The sequence below is a fragment of the Accipiter gentilis genome, chromosome 6, assembly GCF_929443795.1.
Source record: "Accipiter gentilis chromosome 6, bAccGen1.1, whole genome shotgun sequence".
NCBI lineage: Eukaryota > Metazoa > Chordata > Aves > Accipitriformes > Accipitridae > Astur > Astur gentilis.
The window spans coordinates 10854907-10878353 of record NC_064885.1 but is presented as its reverse complement, the minus strand read 5'-3'; the positions used below and the strand labels follow the sequence as shown (position 1 = coordinate 10878353).

The following is a 23447-nucleotide window of genomic DNA, read 5'->3' as shown; positions in this document are numbered from 1 at the left end:
CAGATGTCCAGTGGAAGACCTGTGCAGGGTTTATGTCTCACTTTCAAACAGCATCATTTCTGCCTTGCAATGGAGACTTCTTTCTTCAGGGAGGCTTAGTGAACGGAGAGGAAGACACGCTCTAAGCCCAAGGAAAATTAAGACCATGCCACTCCATTCTTAGGAGCCAGGGAGCCCTAGGAAGAGCCTCTAGGTGACGGGACACAAAAGCCACTGACCACTTCCAGCAGGAGCAGAAGGCGTGAACCCAGCCCCACATCGCCAGCCGAGAGCGGTGAACCTGCCAGCTGCATCTAACAGAGCCTCTCCTCTGCTGCTGCTGCTGCGCTCTTCTCCAGCCCCTTCCTAGAAGTGAGATAATCTGGCCTTTAAATAGGGTTCACAGCACTTGACCCCAAATCCGCAGAGCAAGGGAAAACGGAGCGCGTAGGCCAGCATGTCAGGTGTTAGGATGAGATACTCTTTACATACTTTCCAGGTTTTGAAAAGGCTTTTTATGCATTAGATCCACCCTTTTTTTAATACTATGAGGACAAAACTGCACTTACGGGGGAAAGGAGCATAAAAAAGGTAATAAACATTTAATGATCCAATAATTGCTTATATCAGAGTAATCACTGTTCAGTAATTAACTCCCATTCCTGCTTGCTCATTTGATATTTTCTGTACCCTTTGATAGGTTCCTGTGACTATCAGCATTCCTTAGAAACTCTTACACTGAAACCTTTTGATGAAGCTAAAAAGCAACGATACCATTAATCACTACACACATCCCAGTGGCTTTCAGACTCTGTCTGAGATGGGGCCTTTCCTCTCTGCACATTGCTCCTCAGCTGTCTTTAATATGGCCACTTGGCCCTAGGATTAGAGATTTTCTCCCTTGCTTCTTTCATGTTACAGGAAAAATGAATTAGCTATACATTTTCTGCGCCAAAGGGTTAGTGGGAAAGCACACCAACATAAAATTACATCGTCAAAGATAACAAAAAAATAATTACATTGCAGTATCACAGAAGAATACAAGGAACAGCTGGCATGTTGTTGCAATGTAAAACCAGAATTAAACTCAGGTTAGTGTCACTTCCAACTAACTGCCCACAGTAAGGAAGAGAAGACAGACACTGGGCTTCTGCTATAGCCTTCCACAACCAGTCCCTTCTTACCCGCAGCAACACAAAGCAGTACAAAAGCAGAGCATGCTGGCACGGCTTCATTTCAACCATGGCAATCATACCATAGCTTAGGAAAGAGGGCAAGGATTCTCCTTGCAAGAGTGCCCAGATGATCAGCTTTATCCAAATGGGTACTCCTCCAAGCCTGATCCTAAATCTAGCCAACAACAGTGATAAGTATTTTAAGACAAACTCATATAATGGAGGGAGGCTTCATTTATGGTCTTTAAACATTAAAAAATACATTACACAATCTACTTCTCTAGAGTAATAGCTCTGTGATTTAACAGCTCTAAATTTGTTTTAAAAAAAAAAAAAGAAACGCTGACTTCTGTGTTTTCCAAAGTAGAGATATTATTGCCTGGGGGGGGAGGGGAAAAAAAAAAAAAGCTAAATTCAAGTTAGTTCTTTGGAGTGGATTTTGGTCTCGGTCACAACAGCATAGAGGCAAAGTAATGCCATGGCATTTCCTCATATTCTACTTTTATTGCAGCCAGACATTTATCCAACTAGAAGTTCTTTCTCGAGACAAATATCTGCTGAACTTAAAACTAGTAAAGCTATTTTTTCCGCTGGAGAAATCCTTTACCATACATTTATTTCCAGTTGCCACCATTTTATACCAAATCAGATCTGGTGCTTGCAGTGGAGCTGCTTTTCGCTGCCAGAATCTTTGAGCAAGTGGTGCTTTTCTTCCAAAACATATATGTACCCCCATCAGCACAGGTCACAGAGCAGTAACTTTTGCCTTGAAGATTTTCAAAGATCAGGGGTCATAGAAGAACACAAGAAAAAAGACATTCTTCAGAAGTCAAATATTCTGCCTCAATTCTCAATATTATGCAAGATGCTGGTATTGCAACGTTGTATTTTTAACTGCTGCTATATAAATTAATGAAATGAAAGTCAGTTAACACACGCAATACTGATATTGAACATGAAATATCAAGTTAATCAAAAACATGTTTATGAAGCAGTCAATTATGGCCTGCACTGGCTAGCAGGATTTCCTAAAGCACGTCAAGCTGGAGCTAAGGCATTCGCAGATCTGAACTGGAGGGAATGCAAATTGTTTGTATGTTACTCATGCACTTGAAGGCATTAGCAGTGATGGGAAGGGAGGGAGACAGGGAAACAGATTGAAAGGGGCAGGAAAATTAGAGAGAGCTCCTTGCCATTAATGGAAAAATAACTGCAAAGTGCTGTAACAGATTTCTCCTCTTCTGTATGCATAGGAATATTTATTTAATCAATGTTCTGTAACAAAACAGGCCTCTGGTGAGCTATTGTGGAGAGTGAACTCCATTCAGAGAGTGGTGATTTGAATCCTGCCACCTGTTTAGCTGGTATTGGAGAAAGCAACAATATGTGGCTGGATGGGAAGAGGGAAGGTGTCTGCACCCGGGGGGGGGGGGAGGAGGAAGCACCCCCTGGTAGCTTCCCAAAGTAATTACCCGAAGTAGTGCTACTTGCCAGGGAAATCTTGATGACTTGTCATTAACAGGACTTACTGCAAGCAAAGCTGCAAAGTTCATTTCCCTTCGGAAGAAACAAAATCCAATCCCATACAGCAGAGGTTTCAGCTTGTCAGTTTGCACTGACACTGTATGTTACACCCAGACCCGAACCTGCACTCGAATCCAAACTCATCCGACATCCTCACCGCACCAATACACGCTCACGTTCAGGCACCAGGCAAGGGACACACTAAATACGAAAGCTTTCGACACATGCGGGCTCACGCCAGCCCGCAGCATGGCTGGGCTGCCCGGTCCTCCATTTCCATCCCACCGTTACCTGTGGTCACCCAGCCAAGCTGCCTGCTGGGGCTTTTCCAGCGTGCCCAGATGTGCTCCAGCAAGTTGCCATGTCCTGCATCCCGCGGGCAGATGCTGAGCTGGACCACACCTTGGCCCTGCGGCTGCAGGAGCTGTCTCACCACCAGACTTGACTGACTGAATGCCCCAAAACACAAAAAAAACCAAGCCACTGTCCCATGCTTTCCCTTAGTTTTTAAAAAGTCACAGTTACGAAGCCTCGCATTAAGGATATATTTGTGTATATAGCTAATAACATCCCACTCCTGACTGCAGGTAAGCATAAACTCATTTTAAGTGCACTGTGCTATGATTTTTAACACATATTCAAGCACTGTCTTAAAGAGGGACTGATTTAAACATCTGCATAAATACTGTCCTTAACTAAAGCCCTGACAAGGACCTACTGCAAAACCTGGAGATGTTAATGGGAGCTTCTCACTGGACTGAATTTCTGACTTTCTCATTTCTGCACTGTTTGCTGCAAAAACATGCCATATACATGAACTTTGCATTCATCTTACACAAACCTTATCACAAAGCAGCTTTGCTCTTAAATTCGTTACACAAGGATTAAAAAAACACCTGCATTTATTTATTATTTTTATAGGCCAGTTAGTAACAGAGCTATACCAGTTTTATGACATATTACACCTGCAGACCCTGGCATTAATGACAGACCTAATTTGTTTATCACTGTCACAGCTGCCAGGCTTAGTAATACATCCTTTAACACTTCTCATAGGTAGAATGAGAATTTCTTCCCTATTCTGCAATAGCTTTAAGGAAAGATATTACCATAAGCTAGCCTTGATATCCACCACAGCTGGGACAGATAATGTTATAAGTGATTTAAAACTGAAGCAAGCCACAACTAAGCAACACTAACTTTTAAATCATTAATAATCAAAACAGTATAAAGAAAGATAAAGCACTAATCAGAATTTCACTGAGTTGCCCTTCACATCAGATTTCCTTAAAGTGATTGCTGTCAACAATTTTAAGGCAAAATTACACCTTTATTTTAAAAGGTGGTCGACAATACTACAAGTGCCTTCAGTTGTTTAAATGTGTTCTATCCAAGTCCCTGCTCAATGTGTATAAGCATTGGTGTTTTGATGTCCTACAGTTAAATTAAGTAGATATTTTACGTTAACCACTTACTATTTGAGCATCACACAGATGCTAATTAAGTAGCCAGGCAATCCCTATAGAGGAAAAGTATTATTAAACCCATTTTGCAGACAGCAAAACTCAGCTACGGCGAAACTAACGCTCTAGCTCAAGACGACACCTCAGCACATATTTGACTTCACACTAAGTAGTAGCTCACACATCAGCACTGTCCCCATAGGCCTGCTTTTCTCAGTCAAGAAACACAAACGTACAAGCCCGGACACAGCACCTCCCATGAGCATACACATGGATCCAAGCCCAAATCCATCCTTCTTCAGCCCAACCACAAAGCAGGTGCTCACACAGCCATGCTGAACTGGGAGGGGATTGACTGCTTCAAGGTTACGAAAGACGACCGTGCCTACACGGAAACAAACTCACATCTCCCAAGGACCAGCTCGGCATCTTAATTAAAGAGCGTGTTTGAAGGACAAGAGATATCAGAAGAGCTGTTTTGGGAGGGACCTGCGCAAACCCAAACACAACAGCAGGGGCGTGCGGCAGAAGGTGAAGGTGGCCATGGGCCATGCAAGACAGGCCAGCCTGCTTCAATGTCCCAGCTGGGCAGAGCACTAAACAGAGCACACTGCAAGAAGTAAGAAAAAACAGTAACGAAACTGAAAAAGAAGGATCTGCTTTATGTGCGTTATCCCCCTCACTCTCTGGCTTTCCCCTTTCGATGGTGTACAGAGCACAAGCATCGCTCCAGCCTGGAGAGAGGCTGCGTGCCACATCCTATGACATGTGCCTCCCACGATGCGAATGCCGCACTGGCCTTTGCTGAGAGAGGCACTGCAGACCTCAAACCTGCCCCAGAAAATCCACACTTGAAACTGTGACAGTAGAAAAAATCCACACTTGAAACTGTGACAGTAGAAAAAAAAAGGTAAAAAAAGGTAAAAGCCAAACTCTGAAATCTATGGAGCTGTACAGTGTAAACACATCCTTTGTATGTGAACATAAAACAAATACCCAAAATATTCAGAGTGGCAGCCCGGCACAGAGGACTAAAAAAGAAAACCTTAAAATTTCAAAGCCAATTTTGTGGGTTTTACATTCTGTGTATTTTTCCATGTTGTAACCGGCACTTCCCTCCCAGACTTCTCGAAAGTCTTGGCAGCGTGGCTGGCAAGCCCTGAACCAAGCCCTGCAAGCGAAGCTGGGTGAGGTGGGACCATGGCCCCAGGACAGAGGAGCAGCTCATACTGCCTACGGCGGCGTGAGAGATGCCTCCTTCCCCATGTATTCGAAAAGATAATATGTCAGATATTTTCAATAAATAAACAAACCCTTTCCTAACCTACAACATAAACCAACACAGTCAAGTGCAGCCTATCCACATGAAAATGTGGTGACCCATACTCTAACACTGTAATCTAATCCTTGAACTAAAGACAGTTTAATGCCTTTACAAATCCATATGTTTTCTAATACCACCATTGCTGTCAGCAGACTACAGGAGAGCCTCTTTGAAGATGGAAGTAAAATGACAAAGCACATCATTGTGAAGGCAATTATATGCTGCAGTAACCATTTTACAATGGCCCATATGGGCTGTATTTCAACAATGCAATTTCCAAATCTACCTTAGCAAACATATATCTCTGTCCCAATCCCAGGTAGATTTTGCAAAACAAAATAAGACTGCAGCCAGAACAAATCCAAAATATGGATAACAGATGTAAAAATATGCCAACAAGGATACCAGAGTAATTTTTTGTCAGAGTACCAAACAAAGAGAGCAGCCACAGCAGACCTTATGAGGCTATTCACAGCAAAGCTACCCATTCAAGGGACTTAGAGACCTGGTTTTATCAGAAATCTGATTATACACTTGCATGCTTTCCTATGCAGCTGCCCAATCCACTGTTGCAGTCATCGTCCCATCCACCTCCCCAGAGACTGCAGGGCAGGGTAACTGCAATCCCAGTTTAGAAGCTAAAATCAGACATGAACCAAGGCCGTGCAAGCTTACTCCAAATCACCTCTGACATGCAGGACTAGGGCCTAACTGAAGGGAACAAAAGAAAAAAAAAACAACAAAAAACAACAAAAAACCACAAACAGAAATTCAGGCCCTTACACTTCTTACAGCTGCAGTTTCAAATGTCTGCTCTGTTTACCTCGCTGTGGTAACTGAGGCCATGCCATCACCCCAGCACCACTTCCAGCAGCCTCAGGGCTGCTCTCTGCCTGCTCCCTTTGGAGGCACAGAGCAGCGAAACCACAGCTCCAGCCCAAAATCTCTCCCTCCTGTTCACGGAGAAGCAGGAGCCAGAGCTGACAAGCAGCCTTCACAGGGCAAAATTACACAAAGGCTGTACTCTAGTGAAAAGTGGTTTTTGATTCTGTTTCTTTTCAGTAATCCCCCGCAGTGGTCCATTGCTTTTGGAGGCTCTGGGCTGGATACCTGTTTTGGGATATCTCTCTGCCGGTGGCCTGATCTTCCAGAGGCACTGGGGTGAGCCACGGAGGACAAACAACCAGACAGACAGGAGGGGCTCAAAATCCTGAAGGGCCACACACTCAACCTACAGGTGGGATCCAGGCTGCAGGACAGGTGGACAGTCCTACATACATTAGGACCAGCACTAAAGATGGGAACAGACATGAACACCTTTCTCCCTGAAGTGAAACAGTAATAAAAAAATGCCTTAAGCTGCCCATAACAAAGACAGAAATGGTAAAGCTGAAAGTTTAGAAGTTCATGGCCAATTCATTAACAACAAACTGGCTGCATCATATATCTTGCATTTCAACGCCAAGAGCGGCATGCAGAGGATATCCCGCCAGTCACACATGCACAGTGCGGAGCAAAAAAGCACTGACACAAGGGGAACGTCTAACTGGGTATTCAGTAGCCAGGTCTTGCAAAGTGCATGATCCAACTCTTATCGTTGTCAGCTCCTCAAATGATCCAGTGAAGCCAGGCAAGAGCATTTCAAAGACTTTAATCCATGTGAAATATTACTTCCTGGAACCGGAAATTCAATCCCTACCAGTGAAAACAAAAAGCACACTCATAAGTGTACCTTTCAACTTGGCCAATATAGCCATATTTAGGCGCTCGCTCGCTCTCAAAAAAAATCCTTTACTCATTAATATAGAGGAAACTTGAAATGATTGCTGTAATTGCAGTTAAAAAATTAATCATGTTTTGAGATAAATGCAGATAAAAGCATGTTTTACTAATTATCTTTTGAAGCTTCCGCTCATGAAAGATTAAAGGTGGAAGAAAAGTTGTTGAAGTATTGAAGACAAAAATCCTACCATTTGAAATCACTTTGAAGCCACGTAACCACGTTACGATTGATCCTTAATGTCCAGATGTACTAAAAAAGGAGTCTTTTTAATTCAAAAGAAGTGTAACAGAACATGCCTGTTGGAGCTTTTATGCAGACAGCTCCCTGAAAACAGGAGTGTTTTGCAGCCACCTCTGCAGAACGGCACCCAGCGCCCAGCACCCGCAGGCAGGAGCGGGCCCGCGACCGCAAGGCCTCATGAGGCAGATGGCTGGGTTCCTTCTGGTTGGTCCCTGACTGGGATGCAGAACTTCACGCACGAATTCAAAACCAAATTCAAGAATTTGGGGCTTCAATGAGCTCTCCAGACCTGCAGTCGTATCAATCTACTTGTAAATTAACGTTACTAACCCCAGCGCCTACAACCATCTGAGGAGGTTAGTGGACGCAGCCAAGGGTTGCGGGTCTCTAGGACAGCTGCTCCCAGGAGAAACACCACCAAATCCACAAAAGAGAAGATTTTTTCCATGCTCAGGGAGCAGCCGGAGGTACCGGCATCGGCCGTTTAACAGAAAACCCTAATCACCAGCCATGGGGGTTATACACAAGCCACATGAGGACCTATTTCCATCCCTGGGGCTTTTAAAAGAATGCAGGTTTATCTGGGGTGCAAGTTACTCAAAAGCAAGGCTGGTACTTCCATTCACAGGCCTGGAACTAACAGGGCAAATAATTCCCTTCCTGCTCCATACCAATAGCCTATTTTACATCAGTCATTTGCAGACTACTTCTAAGAACCCCAAGAGCATTAATTCAGAGAGCCAACTTACTGACTGCAGGCTTAAATTCACTATACAGGTGTTCATAACTCCACCAGAAAAATTTTAGGCTTCTGCAAATTGAAACAAGTTGAAAAATACTATTCTATAAAATGGCTAAGATACTTTATAGCCATTTCACAGACTCAGTAATGATTTACATCAGATTTGAATTGTGCCAGTATATCTGAAACATACAAATTTTAGGAGAAGTTTCCTTACTGGCAACCCCAATCGCCTGCAGCATGAGAGAACCAAAATCTGTTGTTACAGTGCAGTTTCCAAAAGCCTTTAACTGAGCTCAAATGCTACAGAAAGTCAATGTCAAGGACTCTTTAGTCCTCTGGAGTTTCAAGAGTTAGGACAGATCTGAAATGGTCCAGTTGACACTTCTTTTCTAAGGGAAGGGTCCCACTATAAAGAATATAATTCTCCAGCAGTCACCTCCTCTGTATTTCTTCTTGCTCCTTCCCCACCCCTCTGTATCGTTTAGCCCGTTCACATCACGAAGCATCCGTGACACCAAATTAATAAATTCTACTGTTGCTACAAACCTGAACAGGGCTAGGTAAAAGATTAAATAGTTGGGTTTTTCATAACTGCACATCCAAGGAAATTTGCCAATGCCTTTTTATTTGCATATCTGGCATGCTGCCCCAGACAACTAATACATAAGTGACAGCATACAGGTGTATTAGTTTAGAGTTTGCCTTTAATCTAGAGGTGTCAATTTGCTTCTGTTTTAATTACATCCATCTTGATATGTTATTACAACCTCATGAAACTTCTTCATTATGTGAATGGCTATAAATACATACACATGACAAACAGTTGTTATAAATTTTCTGGTTCAGCAGTGGAGGCACAATATCTTAGCCCACACATCATGTACATTTAAAGTTTCAGTGCTCCCTCTCCTCTCTCTCCCCCTTTCCCTTTCCCTTCTTTCTCTTTTCTTTTATCCAATAACATGATATTTTTTTCCACTATATTTAATGGATCCTCCAAAATTCCTTCACTAGTAGCAGCATTCTGATACAAATACTATCAGCTTACAAAGCTGTTTCAGCACATGTGTGTCTTTCTGGGCTGCGCCTCTGTGAGAATGTCTGTTTGTCATTAGGCAAAAATAAGGAGATTGCACTGAGGTCTTATAAACATGCAAAGATCCACTTTTGTAGCTACATAATTCACTGAGTTTTTCAACACACATTCTGAGGTTGAAAACTTGGCAAATCCATCCACCAGATGTATCTTTCTGATCCCAGAACTCATTAAAATTTACTTTTTTCTTTTTTTTTTTAAAAGTCCAGCAGACTCAGCTGTTGAGCCACATTAATTGCATTTTTATTATTTTTTTCCATAGTTAAAATGACTAATGCTAGAAGAGTCACTGCCTACAAGCACAATAGCCAGCCAGTAAAAATTACTAGGACTTTTAATCGTTCAGTAATATCCAAATCACATAAAATAAAGAGAGGCAATTTGGTCCCCTCAAAACAGACGGTTTTGATTTTCAGTATTTATTTTGAATTTTCTTTAAGGGAAGAAAAGAGACGAGAAAAGACACAATTTCACACCAAAAGATTCCATTCAAAGGTCAAAGTGCCCTTGACGTGCATTAAAACCCGCAACACTAACAGAGTTACAACATAAATTGTCCCCAACAGCAGCACTTCTTCGCTTGCCTTCTCACCACACAGACTCCTTGGAGGTCAAAACCACTTTCACTGCCTCAGCCCTCCATCAGTGCCCGCTCCAATGGATGTTGCATCGTGCCTGGCCGTTCAACACATCTGGTCAGCTCCAGAGCAAGCCGGAGAGCTTGTGTTACCCAGCTCTCCCAACAGCGGCACCTCCCAGCTCCTTCCCCTGGGCCTCCTGGAAGCTGGGGACCAGATGCCAGTTTCTGGAGGACCCTTGAAGGATGCTCATGGCACCCTCCAGAGACATAAACTGTGCTAAGCACATGGACATGCAGAAGCCAAGATGAAGGTGACAAAAGTGGTCAGGAGCCAAGTAAACAACAGAGCCTACAGCCCCCCACTTGGACATCCCCATCTCATAGCAATGAGCGAGGTCCTTTGAACACCTCTCCTCTGTTCCCACCATCCTTTAAGAAGACGTCTCAAAAACCTGAAGCAGATTCTCAGACTGAAAGGGCTCCGATCACTTAGGACTTCCAGAGCGAAAATAAACAAAAATCAATGTCTTGAGCAATTATCACCCTGTTTGTAACTCATCTAAGCCTCAGCAATAGGAAATGGTGTACAAACAGCAAAACATGGGCTGTCAAAACTTGCCAGGAGGGAGAAGTTACACCACACGTTTCACACCCAGGGCAACCGCCCTCCCGTGCCTGAGAGCCACCTGCATGCGGTCCAGGAGAAGTCAGCGGCAAGCACTTCTGTCTCATTGTTTCCACTTCACGGGCAAGGAAATGAAAATGCCTTTACTATACTGGGAGGACAAGTTAACAGCAGCTATAGGATGCTCCAGAGCAACCTGCAAGCTGGGTCACCCCAAGCCCTGAGGGTGGGTCGCCTGGGACATGGTAACTTGTACCTGCGCGTAGGGAATAAAAGGTGATAATGGCCTGCGGATGTCGCTGGCAGGTAAGGGGGTATCTGCACCAGATATTATCACTGTTACATACTCTCCTCTAAGAAACTGTCCCTTTCATAGTCAGCCTATTATGGAACAAGGCTTCTCACAAACTTTCATGAATTTAGTTCTGGATCTGACCACTGTTTGATTGCATGGGAGTGTAAAACATGTTTTAAAGTCTGACACAACTCTGTTACAATTACTGTGCAACACAAGGAGTACCCCTCTGGAACTTCAGCCACCTAAAAGTTAATCCAACCTAGAACCTCCTGGTGCCTACCTCTATCTGCCTCTCCAACTGAGGTGTGCACTGTCATCCTGCAGCGTCCACAAACCTGCCCCAGATGGTCTCATTCAAACGATGCTCAGCACAGGGCATGTCTCAAAGGCCGAAGATGTTTGCTTGTTTGCATGAGCTCATCCAACAAAGGACAAGATTGGGCTTGTGGATGGGGAAGACAGGTTGGCGGTGGTTTTATTCCCAAACCAGTAAATCCCCTTTGCTACTAAATTAAAGTACAAAAAGAGGCAATTTATAGAAGCACTGATTCCAGAGGAGAAGTAACTTCCACTTTGGGAACCTGGCAAACACATGTGAGACAGATTAAAGGGCAACCATTTCTGGAGAGAACACCAAACTGATCTCCCGCGTGGCTGTGGAGTAACTATTCCCATTTGGACTTGGGATATCAATCGTATCAGTAATACATGCACCAGCCAGCATTACACAATCTAAAGTTTGGACAGCCAGGAACTTGGGAGCATCAGATATCAATACACTCTGCACATCTCCCACGTCTTTGTCTCAGGAGATTTTAAAACCAGTAGGACCACGATGCACACCAAATACCAAACAAATCCACATGGAGCCTGCATCATGCAACATGACCAAATTAAACCTGATAGGCAAACACACACAAACAGAAAAATATGTGCAGCGCCAAGGAATAATCTGCTTCTTTTGCTGACTTTTATTCCACCACTCCTGCACAGAGCAGGACAGAACCAAAACTCCTTCCTATAGTGTTTACCAGACTAAAGATTTACCCTTTTGGTTAAAACCTTCTCTCTCCATCGCATGAGTGTGTGAACTTCAGCAGCAGTAGTGTTGCCAAGATACAAGGAGAAAAATCTCAAGATATTAAGGTAACACACTATTTAAAGGCAAATAGCACAGCAGAGCTGAGCTGGAGATCTGACAAATTGCCACTGCACATTCTGCTGTTACAGCAAAACAAATCCCTACCTGCATTAGCCATTTCTCGTTACTTACAAAGTGGATTTTCATATCCATTTTACAACAAAGGAGTTTAGAGGACTATGATGTTCTGAAGTGGTCTTCACCATGGCTTGGCATCGAGTCAAAACAACAACAAACTGACTATACAAAAAATGCATACAGCTGGTAATTTGTGGCACATGCTGAGCCAAATCTCAACAAGAACACAGATACTGAACTGATAAATCATAAGGATGATGTACAAGAACACAGGGAAACATTGGAAGCAATTTCCCCTCGCAGAACCAAGGCGACGTTGCCTCAGCAAAGCACTGCACTTCAAGTAAAGGAAAACTGAGAGTTAAACATTTCCACGTTTCAGCCCACAACTTCCTAACTCTATTACCTTTTTATTAATTGCATTTGAGACTTCACTAAACTTGAGCTTGGGCTATTTTTAAAACCTATCTGACTCAACTTATTGTTGCTCAGAACAAAGATTAAACTTCTAATTTAGCTGCAGATAATTACAAGGCTGCAGGTCAGCCCCCCGGTGTAATGTGGTAGGGTCTTCCAGTCAAACTGATAGAAACAGTCCTAAAAAAAAAAAAAAAAAAAAAAATAGTAGCAGAGACAGAGGGGAAACAGGGGGCCATGTCATTGAGTGAAGAATCGTTCTGCCTTTCTCCCAGCTCAAGAGTTGCCGGATTTAACAACTTTTTAAGTGGGGACAGATTTTGTTGAGTATTCCTCCTCAATACTGATGGCAAGGCTCTCACCATGGAGCATTTACATACATAGCAATGGATCTTTCCTGGAACTTCCACTTTAGGTAACAACACACCCCTCTACTTCTCAGTGTTCCCATCCAGTCCCTGATATTTCTCTATTGATCTCAGCGTTGTAACTCAATCTTTCAATTACTCAGCCCCTTGATATCTTTCTGCTGATTTTCTTCCTTTCCCTAGTGATCATTTTCCTTCCAAGTTCCTGATCCTTTACCCTTATTTTATAAACCTGTTTCTTTACACTCCCTCATTCCAGCAGAGGCCCCAGATACTTAATGAGAAAGGGCTTACTTTCTCACCCAAATAGCAGAAAAAAAAAGATGCCAAGATAAAGAAGGATAAGGGTGTCTTTTGTGCTACTGATATGTGGCATAATTCCTATTAATGTTAATCTTAAAAGAGCAGGGCCAGTGGAGACTACTTGAATCACATTTATCTAAAGAACTTGTCCTTATAGTTTAAACTCTTCCTTCTTCAACTCAAGGCCATTGTGCCTCTTACTACCACCTATGGGAATGGCAAAAATCCCCACCTTCATTACGCTGTTACCTTCAGGAGTTTAAAAGAACATTTATGCAACAATCACAATCCTCGCTCATTATCTGCCCAAAGAGATGGTTTCAGCTCTCCAATAGCTACCGAAGTCAGTGGGAGTTGCAGGTGCTCTGCCTCCCAGACACATATCAGGCTTTTAAAAGTAATTTTAAAGTATTTTAAAAGTATTCAGGTGCCCAAATGATAGTAACATAGGTTTCAAAAATTACCCAAGAGGTTCCTTTTGTGCAATATGCATCCTATTGTTTTCACTCCCACTTTCAGTTTGGGTTACTGTTTTTTCAGGTCTGGTCGCTGAGGGTTTTCATCAGAGATTCAGTTGCTCTGTCAAGGTTATCTTGCAATTTGATCTCAGGTCAATTTACTGTTTCCTCTAAATACACAGTGAAAATAATAAGCACATCACTTCGTATGATATCGCAGTGTCACACAAAACCTAATGCCACTCACCATCCGCAGATACCTTCATTTAGTTATTCCCTTCTTTTCTCTGCTGGTCTAAATCTGCAGACTTGCATGTGCAAACAGAGACTAGGACAAACACCTAAGCATCTAAGCAGACAATAAACACAAAGAAGGGCTACCAAGATTTGCTGACAGCACTGAACAAACACCTGATGTTATGATGCTGCTGCAGTAAGGCATGAAGATCAAATTCCTTTTGAAATATGAAGGGATAGAGACAAGGCAGAACAAACTTGCTTGAAATCTCCGAGAATTCAAGTAAACAGGCTAATCAGGCCAGCTAAAAGGCTGGTGAGAAGAGAATGACTTGGGGAGGAAAACCACACTGCAAGGCAGTCATTCTGGTGTCCAGCTCAAAGCTTCTGCTGTCACACAGCCAAGCTATTTCTATTTTCAGTGGGCCATGCCTAGCCATGGGTATCACACAACAGTTATTAAAGCAAATTCCTGCATTCAAGTGCATACACAGAGCTACACTGTCACTACACACAGACACACAACTGAGACCACAGTATCTTCAAAACCTTCCTGTAACTTCCACATTTTGTTTGTGTAACAGTAGCGTCTCTATTTTAAAGCCCACATCAGCTGTTAAGCTTTACTTCATCTAGTCTCATATTATCTGTCCAACATGTAAAACTGCCGTAGCTAACATCTGCCTAAATCACACAAACGCAGTGGAACAATTGCTTAAAAATTATTTACACTAGGTGGATGGAATCATCCGACACAGAATTTGAAGCTCATTAAACAGCTCCTTGACAAATATTTGTCAGCATTTCTCATTTGTAATTAATTATATTGGGCTTTACCTGACGATAATTTAGCATGGTCTCAAAACAGACTGAACAGAAATTAGCTCAGCAAACACACGGTGAGAAATTGTGCCCATTTTATGAAACAAGAATCCCCATTTAAATGCAAGTCCCCCCTCCTTCCCGTCCCACACCACTTCTGTCTGTGCTTTATAAATACCTGTGTCCCATTTCAGGCTTGTCAGATGAACTGCCTGAGTTGAAGCTAAACAAACATCCTCAGAAAAAACTCATTACCTTACTCAGTGTTCAGAAAACCTGAAACTAACTGCTTACTCCATAGGGATGGCCAGAGCTGACTCAGGAAACATCAAGTACTTCTCAGGCTTTAAGCTATCTTAACATTCAGGTCAGATTTCATTTCTCATCACAGTAAACCAGCTTCACCACTGCACGTCAACAGCCATGTCACATCCATCTCCTGCCTGGAGTCCTATGCACCAGAGGGTAGGAGGGAGACAAACATCTTAGTGAAATCTCGCCTCACCAGAGAGCTCTGCAGAAACCTCCTCACCAGCACTGCCAGAGCACACCATGGCAAAAGTCACTCCAAGAGACTGATGTATCATGTCTTGAGAAACGCCTTTTCTCTGTCAAACTGGTGTCCAAAATGCCCACCTGGGTTTGGAGAACTTCATGCTATTACTGTGGGTAACAAACACACTGGCGGCGCAGCACGGGCTACATCAAGCTGGGGAAAGCTGTCAGCTTGACAGGACACCGATCACACTAACACAGGTACCAGGCATCTCTGTCTTTCTCTTTTTACACGCTGGAAGATTTTGGGAGGTCAGGGAAGTGATGTGTGAGTAATTGCTCTGGAGTAAACTGCAAAGCCTGCTGCTGTTAGTCCCAGCAAGGCTACTCACGAGAGGATCTGGTGAATCAGATCAAACTGTAGGACATCTCAGCTGCTTAACTACAAAATAAGTGCTGGTTTCTGAAGGTCAAAGCTTTAAGATGCCCCCCAGTGTAGGGGACAGGCCTACACTGCACTTCGCTACACCAAAGTCTAGCAAGGCCAGGTGACGATCAGTCTGGCCACATCTGCAATGACACTGGATTTGCTTGACTGTCACTCCAAGGGGAAAAAAAAAAAAAAAAAAAAAATCAACGAGAACCCACTGTCTTCGTTCAACTCCCTCTTCCCCTCTATTCCCCATGCAAACATTAGAGAGATCAAGGTACAGGCTGCCATAAACCCAGAGACAGATAACTAGAAGCAGCTGGCCTCTATTTCTACACCAAACAATTTACACTTGAGAAGCATGAGAAGGCTACTGACACCTGGACAGAAAAGCAGCTCCGAGAGTGGGAGCTGGTTAAAAAGATAGCTTTGCTTCAAGGGATGGGAACTTTTATCAACATAACTATAACAGATGTGGATGACTCCTACTGAAGCTACAGTGGCCACGGGATGCATACTCCTCTTGTGCAGCACCTGCGTCCCCTTGCCATCGATGGGCTGCACGCAACCTGGTATTTTGCACAGCTTGGGCTTTTTCAGTCACCCCAACAAAAAGCATTTAGTAAAGGCCAGGTAATACAAAGCTATATGGAAATTCTCGTTTGCAACTTCATATACAGCATTCATAACAATATCCTGGGGTGACACCTCACATCCACCCAACTTGCACACCTACTGCTGCAAAGATGTCCTCATAAGATGAGCTCAGCCTCATCCCTCAGCAGTGGCTATCCCCTCCTGCGCGGGCCACCACCTGCCTGCTTCCCTCCTTCTGGACCGCGGGTATAGATCTTCTAGCGGTATGTTCTGCATTTTGGTTCTCAGTGTTTTTCACATCAAGCAGACAAAACTCTCTGTCTCAGCACACTTTCAGCTGTGCTGAGCCTGAGAAAAGGCTGAAGTTCAAGCACAAAGCCTGGGCTGGGGCAATCTTGTCACTTGTGCAAACCAGTGTCTTCTGGAACCTGGGGAGAAACCTCCACGTCCTCCAACGAGCTGGGGCAGACCCCAATTGTGAGATGTATAAACACCAGGGCACCTCTCCATAGCACCCAAGGCTTCTTGTCTTGTCTCAACTCAAGCACGTTAAACACCTAAACATCTCACCAAGGCTGGGACACCTCATTCCACCAGCCACTCACAACCTCCTCACCAACACTAAAATCACAATACAAACTTCAGGCAGCTATACACAACATACACAGTAATTCCTGCCACGTTGGGCTTGTGCCTTAGACACCTTCATCTCCCTCTGATCCTCAGAAACAACTTTCTCAACATGCATACAGAGCTGCAGGAAAAAGCACCTAACAATGATTTTGTGACATTATTTCTCAACGCAGCATGAAATCGTTAGGTCAAAATGTGCCACCTATCACATGAACATTAAAAGTATGTCAAGTCTCAGTGTGCAAGCTATTGTTTTATCTGAATGTGATATTAGCTGGCAGAACTGGGTAATGTTTCTGTGCTCCTTTTTAGTGGTACAGGATTACAACAGGATGCAAGTAGTAGCCATTCTTGGCTTTGTAAAGAGAAAAGAACACAGCAATTATTTTCAAGTGGAAAATAAACAAGTAAGAAGCGGAACAGAATAAAGACATTTTAGAAAATGCCCTACCAAGTTCTGACCATAAAACTTGCTCTTCACTTCCCCTCCAAAAAGGACTATGGCCAAATTCTCGTGTTCGTATTCCCATAATACTCCTAACGACACAAACTGGGGCTTTGTTTGAGGAAGAACAGAATTTTGTCCCAAACAGAGGCATGCAAATCTCACTCTTGCTGACAAACATGCATTCACACTCCTCCTGTCTCTGGTTTGAGCAGGGCACTTGTGGATGGGCTCACCAGGTGAGAAATGGTGGTAAAATTGAGTCTCGTCATTACCTCAGCATTGGTTTGTTATTGCTCACACGAGTCTAACACCAACCATGTGGAGGTTTGTTAGAGTGAACAAATCCTCCCTTCAATTACACCAGAGTAAGTTCTCTTGGAGACGTTAGTCTGGACAGATGCAGGTGTAACCAAGGACAAAATTTGGCTCCAAATAAAAAAAAAAAAGGAAAGAAACAAAATCCCCCCAAAACCCTGAAAATGCCACTAAGTATTCCTAGCTAAATATTTAAACAGCTTAAGAGCTACACAGATTTTTTTGTTAAACAATCAGCTTCATCTCCGCATTTATTTTGACAGTTCATAATCGTTCCAGTTGTGACTCCAGCGCACATAAACCCAAATAAATCTGCTTTTCGCCACGGCAAACTTCTCCGGAGCAGAAGTTATAAACAACAAAGACCTTCAAACAAACGGGCCGGAGCTCCCTTTGCACGCCCGCATCCCCACCACGATGCTGGCCGGGCTGACAAGCGGTTGCACAGTCGCGGGTGGGTGGGTAGAAGGTACACGGGGGGGGGTGGGGGGGGGGAGAGACCGGGCCGGGCGGAGGGAGGCGCCGCCCGGGAAGCCCCCCACGGGGGGCTTCCCGGGCGGCGCCTCCCTCCGCCCGGCCCGGTCTCTGCTTCCCCGCACCCCTTCCTTCGGCTTTTGGGGGCGGGGGGGGGACGACTAGTGTCCCCCGTGGGGTGGGAAGCCGCGCCGCCCATCGTGGGGCCCACTCGTGACAGGCCGGCAGGGAAAGCGGCAGGACGGGCGCCCCCCACCCAGCAGCAGCACCACCACCCGCGGTGGGCGAGACCGAGAGAAGAAACATACACACACACACACACACACGCACACGCACCCCTCCCCCGCGGCCCACGCCGCCCCGCGGACACGAGTGGGCGGCCCCGCCGGGACACCGCGGCGCGAGAAAAGTTTGATCCGGGGGAGGGGAGGGGAAGCGCCGCCGGGAGCCCCGCGGGGGGAGCGCGTACAACTCCCCGCTCCCCTGCCCGAGATGTGGGGGGGGGGGTTCGTCCCGGTCCCCGCCGCCGCGCCGGAGCCCCCCGCCGCCCGCCGGGAGCGGCGCGCCAGGCTGCAGGTGTCGGCGGCAGGAAGGGAGAAGGGAGGGGAGCGGGGCACCCCGGGGACGGGGAAGGGGCGGCGGGACCGCCCCCGCGGGCACCCCCGGCGGCGCCGGCCGGGGGCGGGGGGGGGAGAGGCGGGGGTAAAGGGGCGAGCGGGGCGAGGGGGGGAAGGTGTCCGGGTCGGCGTTGCGGGGGCTCCCCCCGCCGCTGCCCCCACACAATGAGGCGCACACAAAGCGCCGCCGCTCCTACCTCCAGCGCCTCGAAAGTGACGAAGCTGGACATCGCGAAACCGTCGATAATGTCCTCTTCGGCCGAGGAGGACTCCCGCCGCTTCCTCCGGGGGGGCCGCGGCCGGGACGGCGGCGGGGGCCCATTGTCTTCCTTCTCCGAGCCCGAGGAGGAGAGCGCCGCGGCGGCCCCGGGGCCGGCGGCCCCGCCGGCGGCAGAGCCGCGCCGCCCGCCTTTGGCTCGCCGCTCCCGGTCGCGCTGGGACCGCGATCGCCGCTTCTTCCGAAGCCCGTTGCATCGCGCCGGGCCATCCATGTCTCTCGCCGGCTCTCCCTCTCGCTCTCTTCCCCCCCCGCCCCACCGCAGCCACAAATCCGGCTCCCCCGGCGGAATAACGGGGGAGGAAGGGAGGGAGAGAGGGAAGGAGAAAGGGAGGGAGGAGAGGACAGCAAGGGGGTGGGGGGGGATGAAAGAATCCGAGTGCGGTTCCACCACCACCAGCAGCAAGCACCAAATGTAAGAGATTCCTATAAGCGAGCCAAGGAAAGTAATGGCTGATCTCAGGTCGCCTTTGATAAAAAAAAAAAAAAAAAAAACAGGCGAGAGAGAGAGAAAGAAAAAACAAAAAGCCTCACCAAGCAGGCAATAAATCAGAATAGCGGAATGCTTTGATCAAGGGGCTGGGAGGGCGAGGATCTTCGAAAGAGAGGAAAAAAAGAGAAGGGGGGGGGGGATAAAGAAAGGAGAGAGACCCGCTGGAAGGAGGGAGCTGAGAGTATTTCCTTGCACAAAATTTATTTTCTTTCTTCCTTTCCTCCCCAACTAAAATAAGTTCCGGGCGGGGGGGGGAAAAATATATGTATATATATAGATGTATGGAGCTCTCTTTCTCTCTGCGTGTGTGTGTGTGTGTGTGTGTGCAGGGAAGGGTGCAGCCTTCCCCTCCCCACGAACACGCACTCCTCTCCCCCTCCTCCTTTATCTCCCTGGATCAAACACAATAATAATAATAACGATGCATCCAGATGCAATTTTCTCAGGCACCGACCAGGGATGGACTCTGGAGTGGAGATCGGATCCCAGCCCGGCCCCTCCAAAACCAAAACCAAACAATAAAAGAAAAAAGAAAAAAAAAAAAAAAAAGAAAGAAAAAAAGGAAGGAAAAAAAGCGCCCCAAAACACGCCCACCCACCCCAGCTATTAATACGGATCAATCATGGCAAATTCATCGGATTAATTGTGGCGAGGAGGGGGGTGCTGGTGGTGGTGACAATAGATCCGAGCGGAGAGGAGGCTGCCCCCCCTCCCCAAAAACGGCAACAACAACAATAATAATAAAAAATACAGAGGTGGTGCTGAGGCTCAAATACGCTCCAGTGGGGACGGCACCGGTGTGTGCTTTCCGCTCCCGACGCTGCCTCCCTCGCCTCTCTCCCCCACCGCGGGGGAGGAGGCGGCAGCCGGCCGGTCCCCCACCCCGGCCTGGCGGAGGGCAGCCGCCGCCGCCGAGCCCCAGCGGCCGCGTAGCCGGCGCGGGGCGGATGGCGGTGCTGGCCCCCAGCGGCCGCCCGGCCCCGCGCCCGCGCCGGTCACGTGGCTGCTGCTGCTGCCGCCGCCGCCCCGCCCGCTCCCCGCTCGGCGCCGTGTGAAATGCGGCGCCCCGGCCGCGCGAAATAAGTTGCGGGCATGCGCGCAGGGCCTGCGCACTCGGGGGCGGCGCGCTCCCCCGCCCAGCCCCTCCGCTCGTTCGCCCCGTCCCGCTGCCCTCCGTGGCCCGCGTCTGCCTCACGCCCTTCTCACCGGCGGCTTCCCTTCATCCCGCCAACTTTCTCCTCAGTTTTGGCCGTCCCGTCTTCCTCTGCTCCCTCTCTGCCCTTCGTGTCCAGCCCTTCTCCTCCTGCCCTCTCTCCTTCCCTCGCAGCCCGGAGCTACCTCAGGTGGTCCTCCGTCACCGCCTCAGCTGCTGGTGGGGGCTGCGCCTGCCCAGCCTCGTGTGCCCGGGCCTGCCTTCTGCCCAGGGACGTGGTGGGCTTGCATCCTCCTACCGACGTGCCGTGGCAGGAACCCACACACCTCTGCCTCTGGAGCCCGGGGGCTGTGGCCGCTGCCAGGGCGACACCCCAACATGGCTGCCACCACACAGGTGGCAGGTCTGCAGACAAAACAAACTGGGGCTTCCCACAGCCACCGGCTGCTCAGGTGGGGTTTGGCCACCTGCAGCTAACCTGTCCTCCACTCTGCCCTTCCCATGCGGTGTGTGGCCATTTGCCATCCTCACCCTCGGCTTTCTTGTCTCCCCTCTTCAGGTTTCCTACCGCAGTCGTGGGGCCGCGTTAGGGCATATTGCCACGTCACCTCAGGACCAAAAGGACTGTGGAACTTAGAAATTTACTTCTTGAGCTTGTTCTTGCGGTTGCTCTTCTCACTTGATGCTTCTGTCTCCTGCCCAGGGGAAGTGGCTGAGGAAACAGGCGTGGAAGGAGAAGAGTGTGTGAAGCTGCTCGGTCTGGCTTTAGTGGGAAAGCATTAGGAGCAGAGACCTGGGAGGATCCGGAGATTTGCTAGGAAGGAAGGAGGATAGAGGAGGAGCAAGGTGGGGAAGAGAATCAAACCTGTGGAGTCCTGACGTTCAGGACGGAGAAGAGGGGCTCTGGAAGCGCAGCATTGGTTTTCCTCTGGCTACCAGATGATCAGGCTATTGCATAGTTTGAAATATATTGGGGGAAGGGGAAGAGAAAAGGAAATCATTTAGTACTGCATCTTTACAAGAACCAAATCTGCCTCTTGGTGCCTCCTGTAGCTGCTAATCATTTCTCCATTGAGATAGCAAGAAGGGCCACAGCAAGGGGAATGAACACAGGCTGAGAGCATCAGTGTGTATTTTTCCAATAGTCTCCCTCTAGGCTGCTCTGACTCTCAGGGGATGGTGCTCTCCTTGACTGTATAATGTTGTTTACTCGGTACCCTAACTTAGGCCACTGATCAAGTAATAGTCTTAATATATTTTCTATGAGTATTAAGTGATTACATTAAATACTGGGAATCAGATACACCCTCTCCATCCAGAAGGCAAATTACATCTTTGCCACCTCTCTCCACACCACATCTCCTGGACGGTATGCAGTGACTTTTAAGCTGGTGCGTATGGGTGCGAACCAGCAGAGGAGGAAGCACAAAACTGTCAGTAATCAGATAGTGTGAGAGCGTGTACCTTACAGAAGGCCACACTGCTCATCACAGAGGCACATGGCTAGTTTTTAAACATTCTCAAATATCAAGCTAGAGAACGTCACCTCCTAGATCTGACCTTAGATCTCCCTGTTCAGATTTTTTTCTGTTTAACAAATGCATTTCTCCATCTTGCTTTGGGTTCTTCTGTCTCACTTATAGCTGCCTGCCAGATCTATATAATCTGACTATACAGAAGTATTGTTGAAGTGATGCAATTTTGTGTGTACAGGCAAGCTCAAATATTACAAGGTCTCTGTCTTCCGAGAAATATTAAGCTGTACTGTATGAAACAACTGTTACCTGTTGGGTTTTTTGGAAAATAACTATGTAATTTTCAGAGCAATGTAATTGATTATAGTTTCCTGCTCATCCATCACCATTAAAGTGACTTAAGAGACCTGTAGTCGGATACGTTTCTGCAGACATTCATTGTGTGGCTGAAAGTCTGCTCAGTCTGTTTTCTTCTTGAATGCACATATGTGGAAAACAGAAATGATACGTGATTTATTTTACATTCTTTGTAGAAACAAATCCCTAGATTTGCATGTCTACTGAAAAAATAAGATTAAAAACCATCCATCTAACTCATCCTCCATTGGAAAATGTTTTTCTTCTGCATAATATTTATATCCAGCATTAGAAATCACTGGTCACCTTCTTGGCTACAATATAAGCAAATTTTCCCTTTTCTGGGTCTGATCCAGCAGGAGCATTTCCACCAACCTCTGTTGATTTGGGAGGGAGGGCAGATAGGCCTGACTGTTACACAAAACCTCAAACACTCAGGAAGTTCTCTCTCCAGTGTGTTCTTGCCTCCAGACGAGTATTTCAAGACATTTTACTGGGAAGGATACCACAGACCTCCATGCACATTTGTTCTTAGGCTGTCTGTTAGCTTTTCCTCTAGAAATACGTCTTGCCTAGCATCTGGTGTGAGAAAATAGCTGCTTTTTTTTTTTTTTTTTCCTTCCTTTTTTTTTCTTATAGGCACTACTGTGCTCTGGTACCTTGCTGAGTCACTGTTTTTGAGGTTAATGACTAGTGTCCTCAACTGGATACTCTCAGTTATTAACACCCACAGAGAGGGTACTTCTTGAACATGTACTAACAGACCTATAATCTTCTGATTTGAGACAGATACCAAAAGCTTTCTGTTCCTAAATGATGAAGAGAGAAAGGTTAACACAGACCAAAAGCAACAACTGCAATTTCTGTATCACCATTCGGCATTGGAGCAAAATAAAATTTGCAATCATAAAAACACTGAAAGGGGGTTTCTTAGGACTAGCCCCTGGCATACCTATCTGAAAAGGATATTTTGAAATAACTTGAAAATCAGGAGGTAATTCATTGCTTGAGGACATGGCAAGAACCT

At 46.3% G+C, this 23447-nt stretch overlaps 1 protein-coding gene across 5 annotated transcripts in view; it reads right to left on the bottom strand.

The window, feature by feature from the left end:
• The window catches only part of AUTS2 (activator of transcription and developmental regulator AUTS2), an 800149-nt gene extending 780818 nt beyond the window's left edge, over window positions 1-19331 (bottom strand). For all 5 annotated transcript variants that reach the window (XM_049803781.1, XM_049803780.1, XM_049803784.1 and 2 more), the window contains exon 1: window positions 18863-19331. In XM_049803781.1, the coding sequence (XP_049659738.1) occupies window positions 18863-19156 (294 nt within the window). In that variant the 5' untranslated portion in view covers window positions 19157-19331. The remainder of the gene's footprint in view (window positions 1-18862) is intronic.
• Between the last annotated feature and the right edge of the window lie 4116 nt (window positions 19332-23447).